Source organism: Sinocyclocheilus anshuiensis, unplaced genomic scaffold (assembly GCF_001515605.1).
Source record: "Sinocyclocheilus anshuiensis isolate Anshui unplaced genomic scaffold, SAMN03320099.WGS_v1.1 scaffold941, whole genome shotgun sequence".
Classification (NCBI taxonomy): domain Eukaryota; kingdom Metazoa; phylum Chordata; class Actinopteri; order Cypriniformes; family Cyprinidae; genus Sinocyclocheilus; species Sinocyclocheilus anshuiensis.
Window position 1 is genome coordinate 259357 of NW_015555791.1, and position 26028 is coordinate 285384.

Below are 26028 nucleotides of genomic sequence, written 5' to 3' on the forward strand. Positions count from 1 at the left end.
TTTAATATTTTAGTTCTTACTGGGCTTTAAGCCATAAAGATAAACATAACAAAACAGACAACTGAGAAAACCTATTTTTTTGTCCTTTGGTGGTATAGTCAGTTTTTTCTAATTTTATACCACAGTCATTGCTAAACAGGGAATGTTTCACCCACACTTAAAACAAGTTATTTAAAAACGTTACAAATAAAAAATGTAATGTTTTGAATCAATCATGATTAACAGATAATTAACAAATCATAAATGTAGTAAAATTATATTATAAAAACAAATTTAATGACGAGTAAAAAGAACAGAAATAAAAGATATTGTTGTACATAATGAAAGATATGAGTTATAACATAATAAAAACCAAACAGAATTCTCACAAGAACATTTAAAAGACATTTGATATTTTACAGAGTATTTAATCAGTTTTAGATGTCACAGAAACATTAGAAAAAGATATTTACAGTGCATAGTTTGGAAGTGCTTCCACAACAGGCTGGTTTATTCATGACAGAATATGTGATATTCCCAATGATTTTGTAAAAATAACCATATATTAGATTTCAAAAGATCATCCCAAATGTTTTATATTCAGAATCAGTATCATGCATTAGTATGGCATTATGGAAATTGTCATTTTAGTGCACAACATTTTCAGACAACACTTTGTTGGTTCTCTTCATGATTTCACACATCACCCAGCCTTACAAAGACTACATTATGGCTTTCCTTCACTCTTAAAAATAAAGGTGCTTCACGATGCCAGAAGAACCTTTTTTGTCTAAATTGTTCCATAAAGAACCTTTAACATCTGAAGAACTGTTTCTGTTTCACAAAAGGTTCTTTGTGGCGAAAGAAGGTTATTCAGATTATAAAAAGGTAAGAAAGAGATGGTTCTTTAAAGAACCTTTGACTGAATGGTTCTTTGTGGAACCAAAAATGGTTCTTCTATGGCATCGCTGTGAAGAACCTTTTAAACACCTTTATTTTTAAGAGTGTTATTACTTTAAAATATTCAAACAATATCTAGAACATCAAAATGTTACATGTACAAGGATAAGAAATAAACAGAGACAAAAAGACTCTATGGTGTTGAAATTTACATAGTGCTGGATTACATGAAAGACACAATAAATCTGCTCATTTTTCTTCTTGAAAAACAAAATAAAAAGGGGGAGGGGCATTTTAAAGACAAGGTTTGTTTAGTAACACTGAAAATTTTGGACTGACAAATTCTCTGATCAAAAGTGATGTTTCAACTGTTTAGACAAATAATGTTCAGATTAAACTTTACAAGAACATACTGCATATATGCTGCTCAAAAGATTTGTTTTGAACACAATCACTGGTTACGGCTAATATAAAGTATAGTATGCGTATAGCAGCATACTAAAGTTAGAACAATGCATTAACAAATGAAAGAATATACAGTGTAAAAGATGGAAAGAGAAAGAAATAAGTGACAAAAGTAACAAAAGTACCGTAGTAAAACTCAATATGAAGTGTTTCCTGACAGGTGTTTAAAATGGCGATAATGATCCAGTGTTTTTGCCAGTGTTCCAGTGTGAAGTCTATCCAGTTTTGAAAAGAAATCCAGTGACTAACTTAGACAAATCCAGTAGTTGCTTTTATTTATGGTTCCTCGTTTCTTTCTTTCTTGAGATGAGCTGATATCTTTACCTCAGTAACTATTCATACTATACTTTCTACACTGCTTACTTTATACCTGTATCGTAACTGTTTCTCTCCAGTGGACGTGACAGCAGAAACGTAGAGACCCTGCCTGTTTATTATAGCTAAAACCCTCCATAGTGTTTGACAGCAGTTATGGGAAGTATAACAAAACATGAGGTAAACAACCTGATTTGCATATCATTAATAATGAGCTGGTGCAGTTAAAGCCATTTCCAGTGTATAGATAGTCAGTGGTCAAGAAAAAAAAATACAGATAGTCTATTATACAGACAGCTGTTTAAAACTGACATAAGAACGCGGAAGCTAGCTAAGCAAGAAGCAGATTTGGAGAAATTTATAGCATTAACTATCAGAATGAGAGTCCAAACAGCTGATAAAAAGATCACAATAATCCACACCACTTTTTGAAGCCAAAAGCTGCATGTTTGTAAGAAACAAATCCATCAAGACATTTTAACTTTAAACCGTTACCTCTGACCAAAATATGAGTCCATAATTCATAATGGTGCTTCCTCCAGTGAAAAAGCCCATCCTCTGTTGTCCTCTGACATCAAAATCCATCAATATATTTGTTTAGAGCTGCTTTGGACTGGTAAATGGTGTTTGATCTGTGCATATTTCGCCCCTGATTCAGACTAGATGACTTTTTCACCGGAGAAAGCGATATTATGGATTATGGACTCGTATTTTAGCTGGAAGCAACGGTTTGAAGTTAAAAATGCCTTTATGATGGATTTGTTTCTGACAAACACAGCTTTTCACTTCACAAGATGTTAACTGATGGACTGGAGTGGTGTGGATTACTTGTGGATTGTAACTTGGGATGTTTTTATCAGCTGTTTGGACTCTCATTCTGACGGCACCCATTCACTGCAGAGGATCCATTGGTGAGCAAGTGATATAATGCTACATTTCTGCAAATCTGATGAAGAAACAAACTCATCTACATCTTGAATGGCCTGAGAGTGCGTACATTTTCAGCAAATTTTCATTTTTGGGTGAAATATTGTTTTAAAATTCATTAAACTGTTGACATGTTAACAAATCCAGTTTAATGACATTTAAAGGAAATGCAAATAATGTGCACTGATTTCTGTGGAATAATCTGCAATGATGAATCATGCACAAAAACCTGTTTTAAGAATGTAAATAAGGTCCTTTTTGGACCTCATTGGTACCTGTTTATATTATATCTTGGCAAATCAAAAGACATTTTAATAAGTAAATATATGTGTGTGTATGTGTGCAAGAGCGTATATAAGCAGTAATATATAATCAAGGTTAAGGCTAAGTGATTCTTTTTTGAAATATGCTCATTTTCCTTTCACTTTGAAAAATACGCGCAGAACAAACACAATTAAGACGTCTTTATCAGCTCGCCCAGATAAAACAGTCTTTGAATCTGGGGCGGCGATACGAGTGGACACAGGAGAAGTCGAAGCTAAATAGCATGAATCTTGACACTGTTTAGCATGTGGTTTGAATGAGGAAACTGTACTCAGAGCACCGTGAGGACACAACGTCGTCTTCACTCTTACATCCCGTTTGACTCTGTAAACAAAAAGGTTAAATGGTTAACTTACCCATCACACTGAAACCGTCTTAACCATACACAATAAAAATGCATGACAGATCTTTTTCAGAACTGGGAAGTTTGATTCATTTTTGTGAACTGATTCTTTTGCACAGTTCATGGGAATCAAGCAGTTCAAAGAATTCATTTCTGGTTGTGTTTGGTTGGGACACACTGAAAGAGCAAGAGATGAACCATCATGTGTGAAGTTCACTCACTGAATGTGACACTCTGAAATGGTAGATGACCTCTTGAAAAGGCATAACAGGAAGTGACCACAGGTGGCTGGTCCCCTGTCAAAAAAGAGGTTTGCATGTGACAACCGAAGCATATTTATAGAGTGACATTCTCAGTTACTGCAGGTGCAACACCATATAAACTGGTGCCAATAATCTCACCGCTGTATAAATGCTCTTCTCTAGTGAGAAAGAAGCTTCTGGGTGATTTGGACAGAGTCTCCCCCTGGTGGCTCCACACTGCCACAGCCACACCTCCTCAGAGGAGCTTAAAGGACAACAAGAGATATGGATGAGTCAGAAGTGTATCAGGGGTGATTCTAGGGTCAGAGGATATTCGGGATTATCCCAGACATCTGTGGATGTGTCTGAGGACATCCATTGATGAAATACTGAAATATGACACACTGCAAAACACTTGAAAGGAATAATTCATCCCAACCTGAAAATTTTATGACATTTTACATCATCTTAGATGTAGATGAGTTTGTTTCCTTATCAGAACAAGTTTGGAGAAATTTAGCATCACTTGCTCACCAATGGATCCTCTGCAGTGAATGGGTGCCATCAGAATGTGGAAGTGGAAGCGAGGAAGAAGTGTCATTATGGACTCGAATTTTGGCTAGTAGTAACGGTGTAAAGTTAAAAACGTCTTGATGTATTGTTTCTTACAAACATGCAGCTTTTCACATCACAAGACGTTAACTGATGGACTGGAATGGTGTGGATTATTTGTGGATTATTGTGATGTTTTTATCAGCTGTTTGGACTCTCATTGTGACGGCACCCATTCACTGCAGAGGATCCATTGGTTGAGCAAGTGATGTAATGCTACATTTCTCCAAATCAGTTCTGATGAAGAGTGACCTGAAGGGTGAGTACATTTTTTCAGCTTTTTTTTTTTGAGTGATCTATTCCTTTTAAAAATATAAAAACATCACATCAGTGAGGAGTAATTTCTTACAAAGCAAATCTCTCAATATTACTGGAGTAAAAGTGTGTTTATACTCACATCATGTGCAGAGTAATGTAAGACATAGATGAGTTTCTATCTCCGTTTAGAAACACAGTAAAGCTGCAAACGAATAAAACACATCAGCTCAGAAGCCTGAAAACTTCAGTGCTGATAGATAACGGGCCATTATGTGAGATATTATATATATATAAGAAAATATTATATCTGAACACACACACCTGCAGGTCTCGGAAGAGGAACAATCGAGAGTTTTGATCTCCTGATCTATCTCGAGGATGTGAAGTTTGCTCAGACACGCTGGTAGATTTCCGTCTGTGTATAAAAAAAATTAATAAATAAATAAATAATAATAATATATATATATATATACACATACATACACATATATATATATATATATATATATGCACACCTGTGCAATAATCATGCTGTCTAATCAGCATCTTGATATGCCACACCTGTGAGGTGGATGGATTATCTCGGCAAAGGAGAAGTGCTCACTAACACAGATTTAGACAGATTTGTGAACAATATTTGAGAGAAATAGGCCTTTTGTGTACATAGAAAAAGTCTTAGATCTTTGAGTTCAGCTCATGAAAAATGGGGGCAAAAACAAAAGTGTTGCGTTTATAATTTTGTTCAGTGTATATATATATATATATATATCAAAAATAAACAATTGATATTGATGGAAATATAATATTGAATATTTTGATGGTTTTTATCAGTTTTCCATTAGTCCCTTTCAGGTCCCAAAATCCTTACTAGTATTAGAGTTGGTAAATTTAATTTAAATGAATCAAATGATAACTGATTCAGTGAGTTGTTTCATTTCATTTAAACATATTTATGCCACATCTATATGAGGCATGTTACATATATTAAAATATTTTAGTAAATATATTTTATTCTCTTGTGTTATATGTATGTTGAAACCCAGAGCTACTGGATATCACAACAAATTCCTTGTGTTTTTGTGCATATTTGGCGAATAAAGCTCATTCTGATCCTGATTCTGAAAGAATATGTAGGTAAAAATAGCTATTTATTATCATGCACTGTTATGTTGATAAATATAACTAACTAGATTTTAACAGCTACTGATGGAAAAAAATCACACTTTTAAGACATTAAAGGAGCCAATACATATACTGACTGTTTGCAAAGGCAGAATTTACAAATGTTATTAAATATAAAAATTAAATATAATTTAAAATATCAAAAATAAATATTTTCAAAATGTAAACACAATGAAATATAACGTTTATTTTTAAGAGTAAATTTATTTTAAAAGCTTCTTTGATAAAAAAAATCACCCTTTTCAAACATTGCAGAGTAAAATACATATATTGTCAAAACTATTTTAATAGGCTTATTGTATTGAAAATTATTTAATTAAAAAATTCTAATAAATTTTAATTTAATGTTTAGTTTTACTTGTAGTTGTTAAGTTTAGGTATGAGGTTGGATTAAGGGATCTAAAATATGCTTACGCAGATTAAGACATTAATATGTGCTTTATAAGTACTAATAAATAGACTATGCTAATAGTTTATATAGAGTCTATATAATAGACATGCTAATAAGCAACAAGTTAACAGTGAGAATTAGTCCCTTAACTAAAGTGTTATTGCATCTTTCTGGGGAAAAAAATCCAGCGATTGATATATAGTTTATTTATAGTTATTTTCAAAGCTTCAATGTACTGTCAAAAACCTTCATTATTGTTTATTTAATTCTAACAAATAAGTTCTTGTTAAAAACTAACCAAAATTAAAAATATTTTGCTTATAATTTCTGCACAGGAGAGACATGGTGTTGTTTCCAAACAAAATGAAATATATCGGTATCAGTATCGGTATCGGCCAAAATTAGTTGAAAAATATCGGCATATCGGATACCCTGTGTGTTGATACCGCGCTGTCTCCGGGACGGTGGCTGTTGTCCACCAGGCAAGTGTTTGGTTGCTCCTCTCAGCTCTGGAGGCTGAGGCGGCCGTTTGCCTTTACTGAGGAACAGAGGAGCTGACGTGTGACTCAGACGGTTCTTATTCCGGTTGTCTTTGTCCAGCGGCCGAGACTTTGCCTTCTTGTTAATAGTGGCCTGGGTGGGAACACCAGTGCTGGAGTCTGAGCGAGAGAGAGAGAGATACAGTGAGAGAGAAATGATACTGTATGTGAAAAGAAGGTTTGAATGAGTCCTTTTTCTATTTAATCCAACAAAAGGAGCAGCATAGAAGAGTTTTGAGAAGATATCACTGATGTGTCAATTCACTGATTCATTAATTCGTTCATTCATCAAACTGATTCATTAATTCAACCATTTTACTTCCAAAACACTGGTCTTTTTGACCAGACAAAAAAAAGTAGAGTAAGGCATGTAATAAGAAAGTAGATACATTTTAATTTCTTGTATAAAGCGTCACTGGTATCACTTTACTTAAAGCCTTTATGTATAATGCATTATAAAGATATTCATAAGGTACATTATAATGCATTATATCTTTTCATAAATAATTGTAACTAAAGTAAAAAAGCATTACAGTATCTGCAGATTCTTTGTTACATCAGAAGTTGTTTGTTTGTTATTTGTTTAATGGATTATACTTTCCAAAGGTGTAACAATTAATAGATAAGTATGATAATCTATGATAATTACAGGTGCATCTCAATAAATTAGAATGGCATGGAAAAGTTCATTTATGTAGGCCTACTTCTATAATGCATTACATATAAAAGCTTTAAGCAAAGTGTTAACTAAAGTCATTTGTTTGTAACTGCTCTGATGGCTGTCAAAATTTCTCATTTGTCTGGTGATTGTTGTCATACCTGGAGTGGATTGGTTGTTGCCTGGCAACAGACTGATAGTGGCTGATTGGTTGGTTGTGGCAGGTGTTGGAGGGCAGCAGGGCGGGTGATTGGACAATGATGGGGCGGTGGAGTCTGTAAACAGATAATGAACTTCTATGAAAGTAATAATCCACATATGTGTATTGCAAAAAAAACACAACAGCTGTATTGTGAGCATGAGTGTGTTTTCTGGAACCTGGGGAGAGAGTGGATGTGGTCACTCTGGCAGGGGAGAAAGAAGCCTGACGAGCTGAACCCAAAGCAGAACGAGACCGGCTGAGACAGAGAGAGAGAGGTCACATGAGGTCTCTTTAATATTTCAGCTGTTTCTCGCAGAATGAGATTAAGCTGAGAATAAATGGCTCAAACTTTGCTTAGATTTGCCAAGATACCAGTTTGAATCAAACGTTTTCTGCATCTATTTCAAATAAATGCTGTTCTTTTGAACGTTCTTTCATCAAAGAATCCTGAAAAAATTATCATGGTTTCCACAAAATACTGTTGTTAGCATAGATAATAATAATACATGTGCCTTCAGCAGCAAGTCAGCATATTGGAATGATTTCTGAAGAATCACGTGACACTGAAGACTGGAGTAATGATGCTGAAAATTCAGATTTTTTTATTGACGATTCAGAAGCTTTTAATTTTTTATTGAAGATTCAGAATAAATTACATTTTAAAATATATTCAAGCATTCAACTGTTATTTTGAATAGTAATGTTATTTTACAATATTACAGATTTTTCTGTAGTTTGATCAAACAAATGCAGCCTTGGTGAACATAAGAGACTTCTTCTTAAAAACCTCTGAGTAATACAAGTTTCCTAAAAAGGTTTTCTTGGGAAACGTAGGACTGGAAAACCTTTGGTCATGGATGGGAAGACGAAGTGATAGAGAAACAGAGAGAAAGGAAGGGGAGAGCATACCACAGACAGAAGGATGGACAGAATGTGATGGTTGCAGTGAGGAAGGGCGTCCAAGAGATGAAGAGAAGGCAGCGGGACGCAGAGATACAAACGACACTGAGAGAAATGAGCAGGAGGAGATCAAACGAGAGTGTACAGAAATAAAGAGAAAGACCTCTGAGCATGACGTGGAGATGTGTTTGTGTGAATGGATGTGTGTGTGTGAACATGTACATACCCCTCAACATCACTTATGCGTCCATGGTGTTGAAGATTGAGCACATAGAGGATGGACATGGAGATGACACTACAGAACGAGATGATAATGAGCATGAAACAGACACTCAAAATATTCATTCTAATTTTTGGGGGTGAATGATTCCCTCTCTCACCTGAAGGCCATAATGATGACCAGCGCCAGGATGGTGCCCTGCATGAATCTGTGACTCAGGCAGCTCTGCTCCGGGACGGACCGCTGCAAAAACAACAACAATCATCTCATCCCATCCCATCCAATTCTATTCCATCCCAGTTCAAATTATTCTATTCCATTACATTCCATCTCATCATATACCACTGATTCTGTGCAATCCCATTCTTTATGTTTGTATCCTATCCTGTTTTATGAATCTATCCCATTCCATCTGATTCTATTCCATTCCATTCCACATGATTCTATCCCTTCCTATAAGATTCCATTCCATATGATTCTATCCCATTAAACATGATTCTACTCCATTCCATATGATTCTATTCCATCCCATATGAGTCTATTCCATCCTAAATGAATCTATCCCATCCAAAATGATTCTACTCCATTCCATATGATTCTATCGCATACAATATGACTCCACTCCTTTGCATAGGATTCTATTCCATCAAATATGATTGTACTCAATTTCATATGATTCTATTCCATTCCATATGAGTCTATCCCATCCAAAATGATTCTACTCTATTCCATATGATTCTATCCCATTAAAAATTATTTTACTTCATTCCATATGAGTCTATCCCATCTCATCCAGTATGATTCTACTCCATTCCATATGATTTATAACCTATCCTATATGATTCTATTCTATTCCATATAATTTTTGTCCCATCCTACAGTATATTATTCTACTCCATTGCATATGATTCTATCCCAATCCAATATGATTATACTCCATTTCATATGATTATCTTATATCCAATATGATTCTATTCCATATAATTCTGTCCCATCCCATATGGTTCTGTCATGTTTCATGTCAATCTTTCCCATCTCATCCAATGATTCATATCCATTTCATATGATTCTATCACGTCCCACATGATTCTATTGCATTCCTTGTGATTCGTGCATGTCTAATATGATTCTATTGCATCATTTCAGTACACAATTTCATTACACTTACCTGTAATGAGACTGTAACATCACATCTCATTCCATTCCATTATTGTTTTTAATACATGCATTTTTTGAAGAGGAAAACTGTTTTAAATCTTACCTTGCTTCCTGGCTTAGCAGTTTTTTTCTTGAGTGGGCCACTTCCTGTTCTGCTAAAGTAGCTTCCTGATTGACTAGAAAAAAGACCATGTTTCTTCAGACTTCCTCGCTTTGAATTTACTCAGATGCATGTGTGAGTGCACAGCTTCATAGACACACACCTGACTGTGCCTCCGCTGACGGTGCTCTTCATGCTGTCTAGCCGGCGCAGTTTGGCGAGTTTTTGGCTCCAGCGTTCAAGCTCGTCAATGCGAGTCTCCAGATTATCAGTGAGCTTGCAGAGTTCCTTCACCGCTCCCACGTTCTCCATAAAGATCCGCTCCTGCAGAATCAAACACACACATGAGAGAGAGGCAGAGAGACTGTGTGGGCATCTGTAAGAATGTGTTTGTGTGCTCATACTTTATTGACCACCAGTAGATTAGGGATGGTCTCTCCGTTAGCACACACCACGTCTCCTCCCTCCTTCACAGCCTCCGGCAGAATCTGCTGGACCTCCTGAGCGATCACCCCTGATAACACACACAACCTGTTAACTGGACACACTAAGTTTCTGTTAAGCACTAGTTTTACAGTCCTACCTACTACATAGTGATTGTAACGGAATAATCCTTTATGAATAAATCTCACAAAGAAATGTCCGGGTCACATTTTGCCTTATATTTAAAAGGAGAAAATAAGGAATAATTTTAGAGCAGCGTTGTTATTGCTAACTAAAACTATGAAAAAACTTTTTGATAATTGAAAAAATGCTGGCATATACTAAAATATGAATATTAGATGAAACATTTACATTTAAAAAAACATAAACAAAAATTAGAAATGTTGCCTTAGCATCAAACTGAAATAAATAAGTTTAAGTACTAAAATTACTAAAACTAAAATAAAAATGAAAGCCAAATAGAAATATTAACAAACTAATAAAATAACTTTTTAAAATAACTAAAATTAAAATGAAAACTGAAAATATAAAAATAAAAATCTAATTCAAAATAGTAATAAATATACATAAATAGTAGTAAAATAACACTGATTTAGCATGCGTTTTAGTAACATTATGATTTTCTTTTTAATTGTAATATAATTTTCATGACTGTTAAAACATATTTTCACCAACACAAATTCTTATTACGGTCCAGACAAAATTATAAAAGTTGATGACTTTCATAGCCCTACAAATCTGCTCCAGTTTCTTAATGCAAAATATTTTTTTCCTTTAATTTTGGGGAGAAATATGACCCCAATTGGGTATTTATACTAGGATTGATCTGTGGAGACAGTACCGGTCTCAGAAGTGATATCAATGCCCACTGTGGCTGCAAACTCAGGCTTATACTGATAATGCACCAGCCTCATTTGGGAAATCCGCCTCAGGTTATCAGTGGTGTCCACCTGAAGAAAGAGAGAGAAGGTATGAAATATATTTGTGAACTGTTTGCAAATACAAACAGTTAAATGATTGTATTAACAGAAAAAAACATGGAAATAGTTCAGGACTATTAAAAAAATGTTTGCATGGTTGGTAAAAGTTCTTAATTGGTAAAAAGGTAAGTTAAAAAATGTAAGATCTTTTGCATGTGTAAGGAAAGATATGCACACACATAAAAATGTACCTCCTTCACATTCTCCTTGGCTCTAATATCGGAAGGATGCACAAGGGAACCCATGACCTTCACATTGCCGTGTACAACCAGAGCCTCATCTGGCCGGTCTGTATTGATGCCGATTCGGCCGTGATGGTACACAGAGTCCGGCATCTGCCCTCTCTGCCACAACACTTCACTGTCACTCTCAAATTGACCCGGGTTAGATGCCTGAGAGACAAAGAAAGAAAGAAAGAAAGAAAGAAAGAACAATAAAAAGTACAAAAACTTAAGTAAATGGCTGGGAAGGGAAGGTGTTACTGCAAATTCAGTTGACTTTTAAAAAGATTTACACATAAAACTTCAAATAAGTTTCATGATTTCTTCAGAATTTTTATTTCTCAATAAGAATAAAAAGTAAAAAATGGCATAACAAAATCTAATCCTATTAAAAGAAGTCAAAAGTAAATGCAAACAAATTCAGCAGCATAATCATAACAGACTGTAACAGTAATAGCGATTGGTCAGAGGTGGATCATTGACACAGAAACAGGTTGTGATTGGAGGAGGTCGGTCAGACACGACCAGACTGACAGCGGTTACCCTGACGATGATCCTCTCGGAGACGTGAGCCGCCACCGTGAAGCTCTGACTGTGACACTGAGCCTGAAGAGCTACCACCAGCATGAAGTACCTGCACAAAATACAAACGTAAGTGTTTTTAAAGAACAATCCTAAGAGTTTTAGGGGAATATTCTGTTATTTTGATATTATGTAATATCTGTGGACAGTATTGGCAGTATTTGGAGAAATGTAACATTATATCACATGCTCACCAATGGATCATCTGCAGTGAATGGGTGCCGTCAGAATGAGAGTCCAAACAGCTGATAAAAACATCACAATAATCCACAAGTAATCCCCACCACTCCAGTCCATCAATTAACATCTTGTGAAGAGAAAAGCTGCATGTTTGTAAGAACCAAATCCATCATTAAGACTTTTTGCTTCTGGCCAAAATAAGGGTCTATAATCCATAATCCATAATACCACTTCCTCCAGTGAAAAAGTCCATATCTTTTTATCCTCTTACATCAAAATACACCAATATACAGTATTTTTTTGGAACAATTTTGGACTGTTTTTGTTTGTAAACGGTTCTTGCATATTTCTCTCCTGATTAAGATGAGACGACTTTTTCACTGGTAACAGCAATATTATGGAAAGAGGACTCATATTTTAAACACACAGCTTTTCTCTTCACAAGATGTTAATTGATGGACTGGAGTAGTGTGGATTACTTGTGGATTATTGTGATGTTTTTATCAGCTGCTTGAACTCTCATTCTGACGGTACCCATTCACTGCAGAGGATCCATTGGTTGAGCAAGTGTCATGTGTAAGTGTAATGCTACATTTCTCCAAATCTGATGAAGAAACAAGCTCATCTACATCTTGGACGGCCTGAAGGTGACACAGATTTTGTCAAAAGACAATAGAAGTGGTATATAAACCTGGTCAGGTTTACTTTGTCATGGTTATATTTTGTACCTCTGGTCAGGGTTTGGTTTGCCTTTCTTTCTCATGTTATTGGCTGTGGTCTCGCTGAAGTGGAGACGACCCACCGTTACTTTGGTCACCTGCTCTGGTGGCAATGTCACTCTGTAAAGCATATAGTTAACATTTATGTCACAGGCCAATTCAAATCCACGCTCTTAACACATAATATTAGCAAATATGATGTAAAACTTACAATACTGGTTTAAAGGGTCTTTTACTCCGGTCAGACTGTGACTGTTCCACATTAATGGACTGATTCATCGCTTCCAACTGGAAGACACACAGACAAAAACACGCTAGAACAGGCAAGAGTTTATAGACAGTAGTAGTATGACATGTTCTTGTGGTCTGGCTCACCTTGACCCCATTGAGTTTCATGTAAAAGCATTCAATGGGCTGTAGCCCCTCGCTGGTCTTGACATAGTTGGGATCTCCTGGCATCCCGATGTACACGGTCACCTGGAAGTGGTTCTTCTTCTGACACACAAATGCATCATCAGCCAAGGAGAAGTTAAAACCCTTATCTGCGTCCACCCTGTATGTAGGCATCGGACTGGAGAGGCAAAAAGAGAGAAACAAAATCTATTTCTGGTTATCTTTTCTTTAAATATATTTTATTTTATAATGTTATATAAAATTATATTTTATATTAATTATTAGAACTAATAATGATTAATTATCTAGTTTAATTTTAGAAATAATTATTAAATAAATGTATTTGATTACAATCAATGTTATTCAAAAGTGTAGTGGGGTACATACATTTTTTTTATAAAGTTTTAAGTTTTAAGAAAAGTATTTATTAATATTAAGATTTAGTAATGAATACTGATGTCATTGATTTTCTATACTATAAAAATGGTAATCGTATATAACTGTAACTATATCTGCTTTTATAATCATTAAAATGTAAATTTTTTATAAATAATTTAATAAAAGTTTTAGAAATTGTATTTAAAAAAATGATAAATAATTATTCCTATACATCATAATTAATGTTCCTAATAATAAATTTGAATTAATTACATTAATTTAATCAATATCACCATCAGGACTTTTTTGTGGTACATTTCGTCCTGATCATTCTCTCTCTGTTCATCCTCATTCCTCTCTCTTATAAGCCAGAACTCTGCTCTTGCTCTCACTCCTACACACTGCTCATCTGATAGGAATTCTCTAGCCTCTGCCATCTGTCTCTCTCTCTTCTGTCTCTTTTAGTACAGCCTGATACATCCTTATACCCCATTAAATCCCAAACACACACTCTCGCCCTCGATGCATTTCTCATTGCTGTCGTAAATCTAAATGCAGAGGTGTGTAAGACCACAGCAGCACCCACAGTTCTTTTCCACTGGAGTCGTATATTGTAGTCCATTTGTTCTGCTGGTGCGGCTGCCACTTTATGCACTGGTAGTTTGGATCCAGGTATGAGTTTTCTGCATCCTGCATCAAACCTGTAAAAGCACAAATACATATAGTCATGTAGTGCTGAAAATGCAGTTGTGTTCAGGTACTTGTGTGTGTGTGTGTGTGTGTGTGTGTGTACCTGGCTCTTGTTTGATGATGCCTGTGAGGATCTGAGAGTTGAGAGTGCTGTTGGGAGAGTCTGAATGTTTTCTCTTCTTTGCCGGATGTACTTGGATCCCACTGGAGAAACACAGAGCATTCATTTGTTGATGTGGAAAATTGCTGGTCCATCTCTACCTCTACGGCAGTGGTTCTCAACCAGGAGGCCGGGGCCCTCTAAGGGCCCTCAGCAAACTTCCAAAGAGGCTGCAAGATAACTTAAAACTATTTAAATTAATTATTTATTATTAATACTTTAAATTAAAATGATAAAAAAACACAGTCAAGATTGAAATAGTGTTTTTTCACATTTAACAAAGTTAACAAAACACTAGGGTTTTTTGAGATTGTAATAGTTGCTGAATCTGACAAAATAAAATAAAATAAATTATAAATTAAAATAATAAAAAATAGAACTGTAAAATAAAATAAAACAGGGGCCAAATAAGGGTCATCAGCAAACTTACAAGCGGGGTGCAAGATGACTTAAAAATATTGAAATTACTAAATTATTATTAATATATTGAAATAATATAACTCTTATCTAAATTAAAATGCTAAAAGAACAAATAAATCAAGATGTAAATTGAAATAATACTTCATCTGGAGGTTACTAACCAAATGGGTTTTGTTAGATTGTATTATTACCACTAAGTGCCACATAAAATAAAAAATAAAATAAAATAAAAAAACAGGGGGGTGGGGCCCACTACAGGGCTTCAGCAAACATCCAAAGAAAATGTAAAGAAGCAAAAAGTACTTAATAATTTTTAATAATACATTTAAATAATCTAACTCTAATCTAAACTAAAACTCAAAAAAATAAAAAAAATCAAGATTTAAATTTAAATAATATATAACATTTGTTCACTTGGCGTTCATGAACCACTAGGGTTTTTTGAGATTGTAATAGTACTGCTGACTGTGATAATGAATAATCTAAACTAAAATAAAATAAAAAATGAATGATGAATGCTAAGTATTTTTTGCTTTTATTTGTTTTAATTACTTGAAATAACATCATGCAAATATGTTGTGTATATATATATATATATATATATATATATATATACAGTATATATGATGTATTAAAAATTCACATCGCTTAAATCTCAGAGGGTCAAACTCATTCAAGTCCCCTGAGCTATGAAGGAGCAACCTCATAATAAAATTAGCAAAAAAATGTTCCTCTGATTTATGATGTATTAAAAATTCACATTGCTTAAATCTCAGAGGGTCAAACTCATTCAAGTCCCCTGAGCTATGAAGGAGCAACCTCATAATAAAATTAGCAAAAAAATGTTCCTCTGATTCTTTCTCTCTTACTCAGGTCCTTGTGGATGTTGCAGGAGTTGATGTAGCATCTGACTCTGTTGCATGTCTCCGCCCCCGCCACTGCCTGGACCAATTGGATACTGCGAAATCATGGGCTCTGGCTTAAGGTACATGTCCCGGTGCATGCTGGGATAGTGGGGGTGTGTGGGAAGAGGCGGAGGACTGGTCATGTGACACATGTTCTCGGGCGTCATTGTCCTGAGCATGTGCGGATCTAAGGTGGAAAATGAATAAGCAGACATTAAGTTACATTTAACATTTTATTCAATTTTGATTTCTACATTTATGCATCATAAGGTATTCTTCACCCTCTGAAACAATAACTAAACAATTTTCTGTGTATGTTCTTGGTTGGTTATTTTAGATTTTTTTAAAATCTTAATTTAACTTGCAGTCTTGATTGTTTCTGAAATTCGATTCACATCAAACGGTTCAGGTGGACTGAACTTACCGTTGGCTTGCTGGGGTGAATATGGCTCTGAACTGGAGTCAGGAGGGGACTCGGGTAGAGTTCTGCAACAACAATAACATTAAAGGTGACCTATTATGCCCCTTTTTACAAGATGTAAAATAAGTCTCTGATGTCCCCAGAGTGTGTATGTGAAGTTTTAGCTCAAAATACCCTACAGATAATTTTTTATAGCTTGTTGAAATTGCCATTTTTAGGGTATGAGCCAAAACGCGCTGTTTTTTTATGTTTGTCCCTTTAAATGAAAACGAGCTGGTGCTCCCGCCTCCTCTTTCAGAAGAGGGTGGAGTTTCTAGAACTCGTGCACCAGCAATAACAAAACACTCTCTCACGCACTGAAAATGTCAGAAACTGCTAATAGCGGGGTTGGAACCGGTGTCGTGCCGAATTCTGCACCCTGCCAGATTATTTATGAATTACACAGACGGGGAGCACGGCGCTATAAAAATACATCCTTCAGGAGCAACTTTTGTGCAAAACCTGCATTATACTGACCCTCATTCACAAAGCAGTCAAGTGTAAAATGATTCACGCAGACATAAACAAATTTGTGTTGAGGGAGCATTTTCTTTGAAAACAAAATGAATCCACCTCGTCTTCAGCGGCTCAGATTTCAGGAGTAAATGGAGAGAGCTATGTGGATTAATACATCCAGCTACAGAACACCTAAAACGCTTGGGAGACGCTCGTCAGTGCAGCATTGGCGGACTGTGTACAACTCGCTGTGAACTCGCTCAGGGCTGTTCTATGTTAAAGGGGTCATATGATGCGATTTCAAGTTTTCCTTTTTCTCTTTGGAGTGTTACAAGCTGATTGTGCATAGATAAGATCCCTGAAGTTGCAAAGACTAAAGTCTCAAAACCTGCACCTGTATGTCCAAACACCTTGCAAAAGTGAATTTTGCATAATAGGTCCCCTTTAAATACATTTTATAGACATTAAACACTAGGGATGGGAAGATTCACTGATTCGCTCGGTGCATCGGCAAAAAACGTTAACGATGCAATGCATCAGTTTAAAAAGTGTGCATCGGATACAAGTTGGCATTTGTATCGCGATGCATCGTTTCTAACATATATATTTTTATCAGTAAATAAATATTTGCATCAGTACAAACCGATTTATCTGTGACCAGTATTTTATGTGTAGATTGATTTCTCCTCTCTAAACTGTTTCTCAAGCGCGTTCTCTCATGCACCACTTCTGCTTCGTGAATACAAATCAATCGGGGCTAAAGCAGTTCCATAAACGACAATGTAGGTTCACACAATCTCACTAATTTGTGGACACTTAATCTTAAGCAGCCCTTAATGTCGATCATGGATCAAATCGATCTACCATGGCAAACAGCGAATATATTTGTGCTGTTTAATGCATTTGAGACGTTGTGTTTTCCTTAGTGCATAACTGACATGTCACGAGTATATTTTTTAAGTCATGCAAATATATCCATTTTGCTTGCTGTCAGGAGTGGGCGAGGTATACGCGAGTGAACGAGCGCTGCTGTGTACATGCACGCTAAACAGACGGAGCACAATAATTCTGAGTCAAACATGCATTTTGCTAAAATATTCGTTGTTGGACATTAAATTTGCCTTTTGTAGAATTTTAAAAATACATATAGGTGTATTCTAATGATAGCAGTAACTGTAAAGGGACTACTGTTATGGTAAATAAAATGTAAGCTAATACAGTCCTAATCAATAAGCTTACTACTTAATTACTACTTAATGTGTGTTTCTTATAGCAGTTAAAATGTAGTTTTTAATTTAGTGATTTTAACTTTTAGTTTAGTGATTTTAATGCTTTAAAGAGCAATGTTAGATTGTAAAGTTCTAATGCTATCTGCTCTAACTATAAAAGGTACAGCTGTCATAAAACCAGAGAAAATGGCTGCATGGCTATGATAGTATGTGAGAGAGTCAGTGGTAATATCATTGCATTCCTATTGTTCAGTGTTAGAGGAGCTCAGCTTAGTCTGACAGTTTGCCTGCCCTGGACCAGGTTAGCTTTCCAGCATAAGTTGCCACAGTGACTGATTTTGATCTTTGTTAAATTTGTTTTATGGAACCAAATCATTTGACAGTGAGTCAGACTAACTGAAATAAGCCTGGCCTATTTGGTAAACTTGTTTTATGAAACAGGCCTCGAGGCGTTAGAAGTCAGTAGTCACATAAGTTAATTTATGATTTGCTGTCTGTCTGAACCAAAGAAATAAATGCGATCATATTTTTTCCATTGCATCGTATTGCATCGAATCGCATTGTGTTGAATCGGATCGAATCGAAATCGAATCGCACTGCATCGTAATAGGGGTGAATTGCATCGCTAGCTACTTCATATGTGTCTTCAATTGTATGCGTATCGCATCTGCCTCAGTTATGGAGATGCACATTCCTATTAAACACACTAAGTACATGACAATATGAGTGATTGTCAGGGTTTTGTGGTTGCTACGCAATTGCAAGGTACTCTGAGTGAGTTTTAATGTGTTGCTAGGTGTATTTGAAGAGTTTGGCTCCAAAACACTATAAATCCATTTTGATTAATTTGAATAAAAATGTGTTTTCTTTACCAAGAAAGTGGCGAGATGAAAACCACTATTTTCTGTTTCAAACTTTCACATAGCATCTTTAGGTTATAATAACATTAAAAATTCAAATCCAGATTTTGGTTTTCAAAGATTTATTATAAAATCTGATTATTTTTTTCCCAAAATGCAATAAATCCATTGAATCAATATAAAAGTTATTTTTCATAATGAAATTGTAAATACACAACAAAGTAAGTTGATCCACATATGACAGCCTCTGAACTTGGTCAATACTAATCTTATTAATAGCTTACGTTTCTTCCCCACCGCAGAAACCACCACAGGTTCATCAATGCCGTCAAAATTATAATTTTTTTTAGGGTTGCACAATAAATTGCATATGATTGTCAAGCGCATCTCATCAGTTAATCTGGTTCTGTGATTAGCAGTAAATCTCCATCACCTGCTTTCAGATGGAGCGGCATTTAATACACAGAGCCGTAGATCACTGACAAGCTACGCAATATCGCGTTCACAATCGAAGGCGATTCATCTGTGTAGCTTGTCAGTTACTGTTTACAATGCGTGGAATGGTGCGCTGTGATTGGTTGAGCGGATGTATCGCATTCTGCAGAGAAGGGAGACTGGCATTTGTCGCGGTTTGGAAATATAGGGAGAAAACGTGACAGAATAGGCCTTTATCACACTTCCGAGTTTGAAAAGCGGAAGATTCAAATAGTAGCGTAAAAGAACTTCCGCTGCAGCCTCTATCAATGGCTGTGCCCATAGCACGGCATTGTTGTGGATTATTCATGTAGAATTCAGCACATACACGTCTTCTAAAGACACCAATCTCAGTTTACAACAATTAATTGAGTATTATGAAACGAAGGAATATGTTGTCACGATATCCCGATGCGTATTTAGTGACTTAAACAGGAGTGCGCGAGCCATACTGTATGTGTATAGGCAATTCTTCACAGTCTGATCACCTTATTTCATTTCAGAACAGCAAGAAAACTATACAAACAACATATCACATTAATAAGCATTAGAATTTGCCAAAGCTTAAAACATTAATTATGACTAAAGGCTGTATAGAAGGATTAATTTAAAGGTTTAGGGCAAATTTGTTGTATTAAACATAATGCTCACATTTTTTTAATGCGCTGATTTTATTATGCAATCTCAATTGCATCAAATGGAAGTTGTTAAAATAAAGAAATATTTCCAGCCCATAGACGATAATTAAAAATAAGTTTGATCATCTTAATCGTGTTATATTCTCCGTGATTGCGTGCAACGATTGAACGTCATTACACTGTGAAAAAGAACGGGAGATTAAATCGCAATAAATATAATGCAAAAATAAACAAAATAATATTCAAAATAAAATTAAATCAGTCTGAGTATTCCTCTGGCAGTTAATTGAGCTGCGTGCTCTTCATTAATCTGACTGGCAACACTGGCAGCGCCGACAGTCGCGTCGCTCAGATAGGCTAATGTTACACATTAAAATGAAGGATGACATGATACATGGTATGGAATCGGTATAAATTAGGGATGTGTGCGACGACTAATTTGACTGTCATCTAAACGAAAGTTTTGTATCCAACTAGTCGACTAGTCTAAAAGCAAGAAGCCCCCAAAAGATGGTAAGAAAAAAAAAACCTCTGTGCGTGCGTGTAGCATTTAAAATGTTTTAATTGCAATGTTAAAATTATAGTAATTTGAATGATAAAATCATGTTTTTGTTTTTCTTTTTTTTTTCTGTCGTGTAAACGACTATTGTTTTCAGTGTCAACTAGTAGGAGCTGTACCTTTTATATAATCTATATAGCTCTATACTATATATATAGTATTTACATAGTATAGAAAAAATCCATCTGTTGACATATTTCGCCATATTTGCTCCTTATGTGGTCTCTATGCGGTTTCTCTTACCCCGGTGCGTACTGTCCGCGGTGGTCTGGTTTGACGTGTGGCTGTTGGTGTTGGGGTGTTTGGCTCTGCTGTTGCCCCAGACAGGGGTAGTTGTGTCTGAGGGGTGCAGGGGGATGGGGGGGCTCACGCCACACCCTACCCCCCCTGAAGAGGATGCCCCGGCCTGGGGCGAGGGATACTGGGGTCCCGGGGTGCTGTGGACCTCTGTGAAACAACTAGAGGAGAAAAAACAAATCACCATCTGATAGCCGATTTGATTTATTATCATCAAAATAAGCACATCACCAGAAGAAATTTGGTGTACTGAGTGGTAGAAGCTGTTTCCAGATTCTCACATGTCAGTGCTGTCGTCCTCTTTGCTGATGTATTCCTCCAGGATACTTGTGTCAAAGTTTGTTGGCTCCAAAGAGCTGTTAATATCATGACCTGCAATGGAAGTAGAGGGAGAGAGACAGAGAAAGGTAGAAGAAGAGAGTGAGAAAGGAGGATGAGTATCGTGTTCCTACGCACCGTTTCTACAGTGATAAAATAACAGTTTCACAACATCTCTCATTCAGACTCCAACAAAAGAAGCAGACAGTTTTGTGTTGCTTGCAACACTTCTGATAATTTGTTTGCTTGTTTAACAGCCAGATTGATGACATACGGTCAAACTAGGGATCACACATGAGGTCCATGAAAACATAAATGTCTTGGAGGTTATAGACACAATACAAATGGTAAAAACTCCAAAAGGAAGGTCACTTGCGAAGAAAGTTTTCTTTTATTGTGCATGAAAATAGCTTTTCTCTATCCTCCCATCCATACCTCTCTATGCATCTGCCCCCTTCTCCATCTCTTTACCAAATCTCTCCACATCTCCACCACATGACCCATCGCTGTAATCACTCCATTGCAACACCTGCAATAGGTCACTCTCACCCAGGCCAACTGACCCTGCACACTCAAACCAAATAAAGCACCTTTTCTTGCATAATCTCTTGCATAATCTTTCTCTTTATGCATTGTATAATAAATGTAAAAAAGGGTATGTGCATGCTTTTTGGGTAAAAAATTAAAATACAACAAATATATAATATACATAATTTTCAGAACATGACTTGTTGTCTATCAAGTTGTGCAATAGATTCAACACCAAATACAAGCACTTGTCAAAAATGATACCTTGCATAATTTATAGCTATTATTGCACATTATGAACCCATATGAAATTTATTTAACTTTAACAAACCATATAATATTTGTATTAATAATTTTGTATTTGATTTTTTTATTTAATGTATTTTAACATTATTATTGTAAAAAAAAGAATAAAAAATGTATAAATAAAAAACTAATGAAAATACAAATACAAATGTTGTATTATTTTCCTTAGGTGTAAATGTAAATAACATGCTGTATATTTTGCAATATATGCAATAAATAAATAGCATTTTTTCCCTCAAGGCCTGCAGAAAAAAGAACATGTAATTTGAGTCCTGATTTGTTACACTGCAGGTCTTTTTAAATGAAGACTGAAGGGATGATTGAAGAATGAAGAGAAGATTAAAAACTGAAAACCGAAAAATCATACACCACATTATATATATATTACTAACACACACACACACACACACACACACACACTTTCCCTTATACAACCATATTACAACCTAAAATCCTGATACTGAAATTACAAAGTAGTTTTATTCCTCTTTTGCAAGTCGCTTTGTATAAAAAGTCCTGCTAAATGCATAAATTTAATTGAAGAATGTATGCAATCACTGAAGTCCAAGTTTCAACAACAGGTACAGATATACAAATTACACAAAGAAAGCAAGGCAAGGCAGCAAAGGATGGAGAGAATGAGGGGAATCAGCTCAAGGTCAGGTGGAGGTGTAGTTGAGTATGTAGAGACCCCCACTAAACCCCTCTCTCTCTCTCTTTGATAGATTAGGCCACTAATGAAGACGGAATGTGAAGAATTCCAGTGTTAGTGTTGGGAAAACTCTCTGGTCCATCAGCCTCCCACAGCCGGAGAGGGTTCACAATCCGCCCCAGTGGATATCCCGACCTAGACAGCACCATTTACAGAAAGCCAACACAATTCTGACTCACAAAATATCCCAAAACAACTTGTCATTAGGGCCTTTCGCACCGCTTTAGTTCCGGAACTAAATGTACAGTACTAAAGTACTGGGACGATTTTGCACAAACTATTTCCCAGTACCATTTAAAGGTTCTGGTACTATGAAAAGGTTCCCGCAGTGCGAAAGGCCCTATTGTGATCAATGAACAGGTTTGATCCACCTGTGAAATGTCATGGTTCAATTCTGTGGATGTGAGTTTACTCAGACTGATCTATTTATAAGCTTGTCGGTGTATGTTTACACCAGGTATAAACCAAGAGTCAAAGCAATCACTTCCCTTAAGCCATTTGAGTGATCGCAACTGTGCTTAACTTTTTAAGTATAAAAATCCAAAAATGTATTTTTTCTATATATAAAAAATGGGTGATGAAAATTCTGCTCTGCAGGGAAAAACCAGCGCTGACGTAATGTTTGGAGGTGCAGCGGTTGGGGTCTCTGCTCGGATAGTTTTATGAGTGTGCCAGAAGGGCAGAGAGAAACGGAGAGGGATGATTTTACTAAATAAGATCCAGATGTTTCCATCCTCCTGCGTTAAATCTGCCAGGCCAATGCTGATAACGGCTGCAAGATTGACTGACGGGAACGAGAGTGGGGGAGCAGAGGACGAGAGAGAGAGCGAGAGAGCCTTGTTGTTGGACAAAAAAATAGAGAAGGAGGTGATTTTAACAAACAGATGAGAAACGCATTCTTTGTACTGTTTTATAAAATGTTTTTTTAATAATGATCATGTTCAGACCACTTGTGTATGTGTGCTCATGCTCTGTGAAGAGCATTAAACATGTATTGTCACCTGTTATACTGTGAAATAATTCACATTGAGTTAATTCTGAAAGCTCACAACCCTTTTTCCTTGTTCACTACTGCTGAGTTTGTGTTGACATGAGTTGATATTTGTTCAATGAAGAGAGATTAATTTCATGTGCTTGTTTCAATCTTTTAAGCACTACTAAATCAACTCAAAATGCCACAGTTCAACTCATCTCAGCTCTTTTTGAACAATTCAAAGCTTATTTAAACACAACCAAACAAACACAGTCCAGCTTATGGACAAAAACTCAGTTTATGAAGTTGATAGTTCAATGTGATGTCAATAAATAGTTCAACTTCAAACATTTATGAAGCTGATAGTTCAGCTCTACAAGCAACTGATATTAATATTAATGAATATTAATATTTATATTGTTCAGAAATATGTACTATTTACACCACTGTTCAAAAATATGAAGTCAGTGCTTTAAAAAAAAAAAAAAAAAAACTTTTATTCAGCAACAATACATTAAATCAGTCAAATGTGACATTTATTTTTCAAATAAATACTGTTCTTTTGAACTTTCTATTCATCAAAGAATCCTGATAAAAATGTACCACAGTTTCCACAAAAACATTAACTGACTTCAATATGATAATAATAATAATGTTTCTTCAGCAGAAAATCATATTATTAGAATGATTTTTGAAGGATCATGTGACACTGAAGACTGAAGGAGTAATGATTAGGGATGCACCGATACCGATACTGGTATCGGTATCAGGCCCGATACTGAGCTCTTGTACTCGTACTTGTACTCGTTAAAATGCCCCGATACCAAACGCCGATACCACACAGCATGTGATAAGCCCATATTCAGACAAAGAAACACCAACAACAGAACAACAGACAGCAGAAAGGAACTGGAAAAAGTGGTATCGGTGCATCCCTAGTAATGATGCTGAAAATTCAGCTTGGCATCACAGGAATAAATGTTTAAAAAATATTCAAATTCAACAGTTATTGAACAGTTATTTTAAATTGTAATATTATTTCACAATATTACTGTTTACTGTATTTTTATTAAATAAATGCAGCCTTGGTGAGCAGAAGAGACTTCTTTCAAAAACATTAAAAAATCTGACTCCAAACTTGTTTGTTACAGTAACTGTATCACAGTGTAACTAAACTTTATGAAAAAGCTTTAGATTTGTTTCATGTTTGTCATTTCAAGAAGGCTTTGTATGAAGAACTGATGATTCTGAACTAAAGCATTTGGCATCACTGAGGGGCCAAACTAAAACCGCTCCCTTGAGAGCTCATTAATCACAGACAACAATATACCACACATCCCTTCCTCCGTCTCCATGCATATCTCTCTTTACCTCCCTCTGCACTCTACACATACATACATGCTCTGTTTCTCTACATCTCTGCATGTGAAACTGATAATTGTATGTGACTTCTTATACATGTTAATCATTAAGCTCTAATTCACACCAGAGTAAAGTATAATAGAGCGAAGTCCATTACATTATCAAACGGTAAACACTACCCAGAATGCCCTACAATACAGCATTCATTTAAGTATCCACACAATTACAGAGGAAAACATTTGCACAATTATTGACCTGATAAGAGAACTGTAAAATCAGACAAAACTTTGATAGATATTGTAATCAAGCTCAAGAGAATCTAAAAATGAAAATAAGTTTCAACTGGACATTAACAGCCAGTGTTATTTTAATACCATTGACATATTATTACAGTTTTCACATATATTTTGAATTAGTTTATGTTCTTATATACAGTATTTCCTGTTTTCATTCTAATTTTTAAGTTTTGGCAATTTAGTTGTGTTTTTTTTTTGTCATTTTTATTTTTATTATTAGTTTTAGTTCCCTTTCAGTCGGTCACTCTCGACGTCACGCCGGATGACCGACGAATTGGGATCTCGCTTAGAGAGACCAATCTACTTCGAGTGTAAACTAAACGAGCCAATGCACATTGGCATGTGATTATTGCATCCAGCTGCTGCTGATCACAGCGTGAGTATAAGTAGGCAGCAGATGCAGCGCATATTCAGCTTTTCGCTTCGGAGCCGAGCGGTTCTATCGTTCTGCTCCTGACCTTCTATGGTAGTAAAAACTACAGTCAAGCACGCTCTTCGTGGGCTCTCGTGCTGGTGGTACGGCGCTTCAGCGGCGGTGGTTTTCCCGTGTCGAGTGGGTTGCACACAACAGGCTGCACTACCTCTGTGTGTGTTGCAGACGGCCATCTCCCCTGTGCGCTTCAGCACACTAAAAGAGCAATTTCCATCTAAAAGAGCTTCACGGGTGGAACGTCTTTTTAAAGACGCGTCTTTTTAAAGATGTCGTACCATCCGTGTGTTTCTGGGTGCGGTCGTTACCTGGCGCCGGGTGATGGTCACGATCGCTGCCTCTC

General features: G+C 35.9%; 2 protein-coding genes across 2 annotated transcripts in view; both read right to left on the reverse strand.

Annotated features, from left to right (window-relative positions):
• Window positions 1-2647: 2647 nt before the first annotated feature.
• Window positions 2648-20810, reverse strand: LOC107674807 (myelin regulatory factor-like; the record flags this gene model as incomplete). The annotated part of the gene is made up of 25 exons (XM_016468912.1): window positions 2648-3234; window positions 3475-3549; window positions 3655-3760; window positions 4505-4567; window positions 4687-4780; window positions 6370-6597; window positions 7297-7410; window positions 7514-7593; window positions 8247-8342; window positions 8464-8532; window positions 8618-8700; window positions 9719-9791; window positions 9879-10039; window positions 10120-10229; window positions 11001-11109; window positions 11331-11531; window positions 11904-11994; window positions 12851-12961; window positions 13053-13129; window positions 13217-13412; window positions 14199-14313; window positions 14406-14506; window positions 15752-15974; window positions 16212-16273; window positions 20707-20810. Coding segments are annotated over 25 exons (2826 nt in total), but the record flags the coding sequence as incomplete, so codon positions are not given.
• Window positions 20811-20812: 2 nt separating this feature from the next.
• The window catches only part of LOC107674808 (myelin regulatory factor-like), a gene marked incomplete at its 3' end in the record, with an annotated part of 18088 nt that continues 12872 nt past the window's right edge, over window positions 20813-26028 (reverse strand). The window contains exons 2-3 of the mRNA XM_016468913.1: window positions 21042-21132; window positions 20813-20921 (exon numbers count right to left, since the gene is read on the reverse strand). Of these exons, the coding sequence (XP_016324399.1) occupies window positions 20813-20921; window positions 21042-21132 (200 nt within the window). The remainder of the gene's footprint in view (window positions 20922-21041; window positions 21133-26028) is intronic.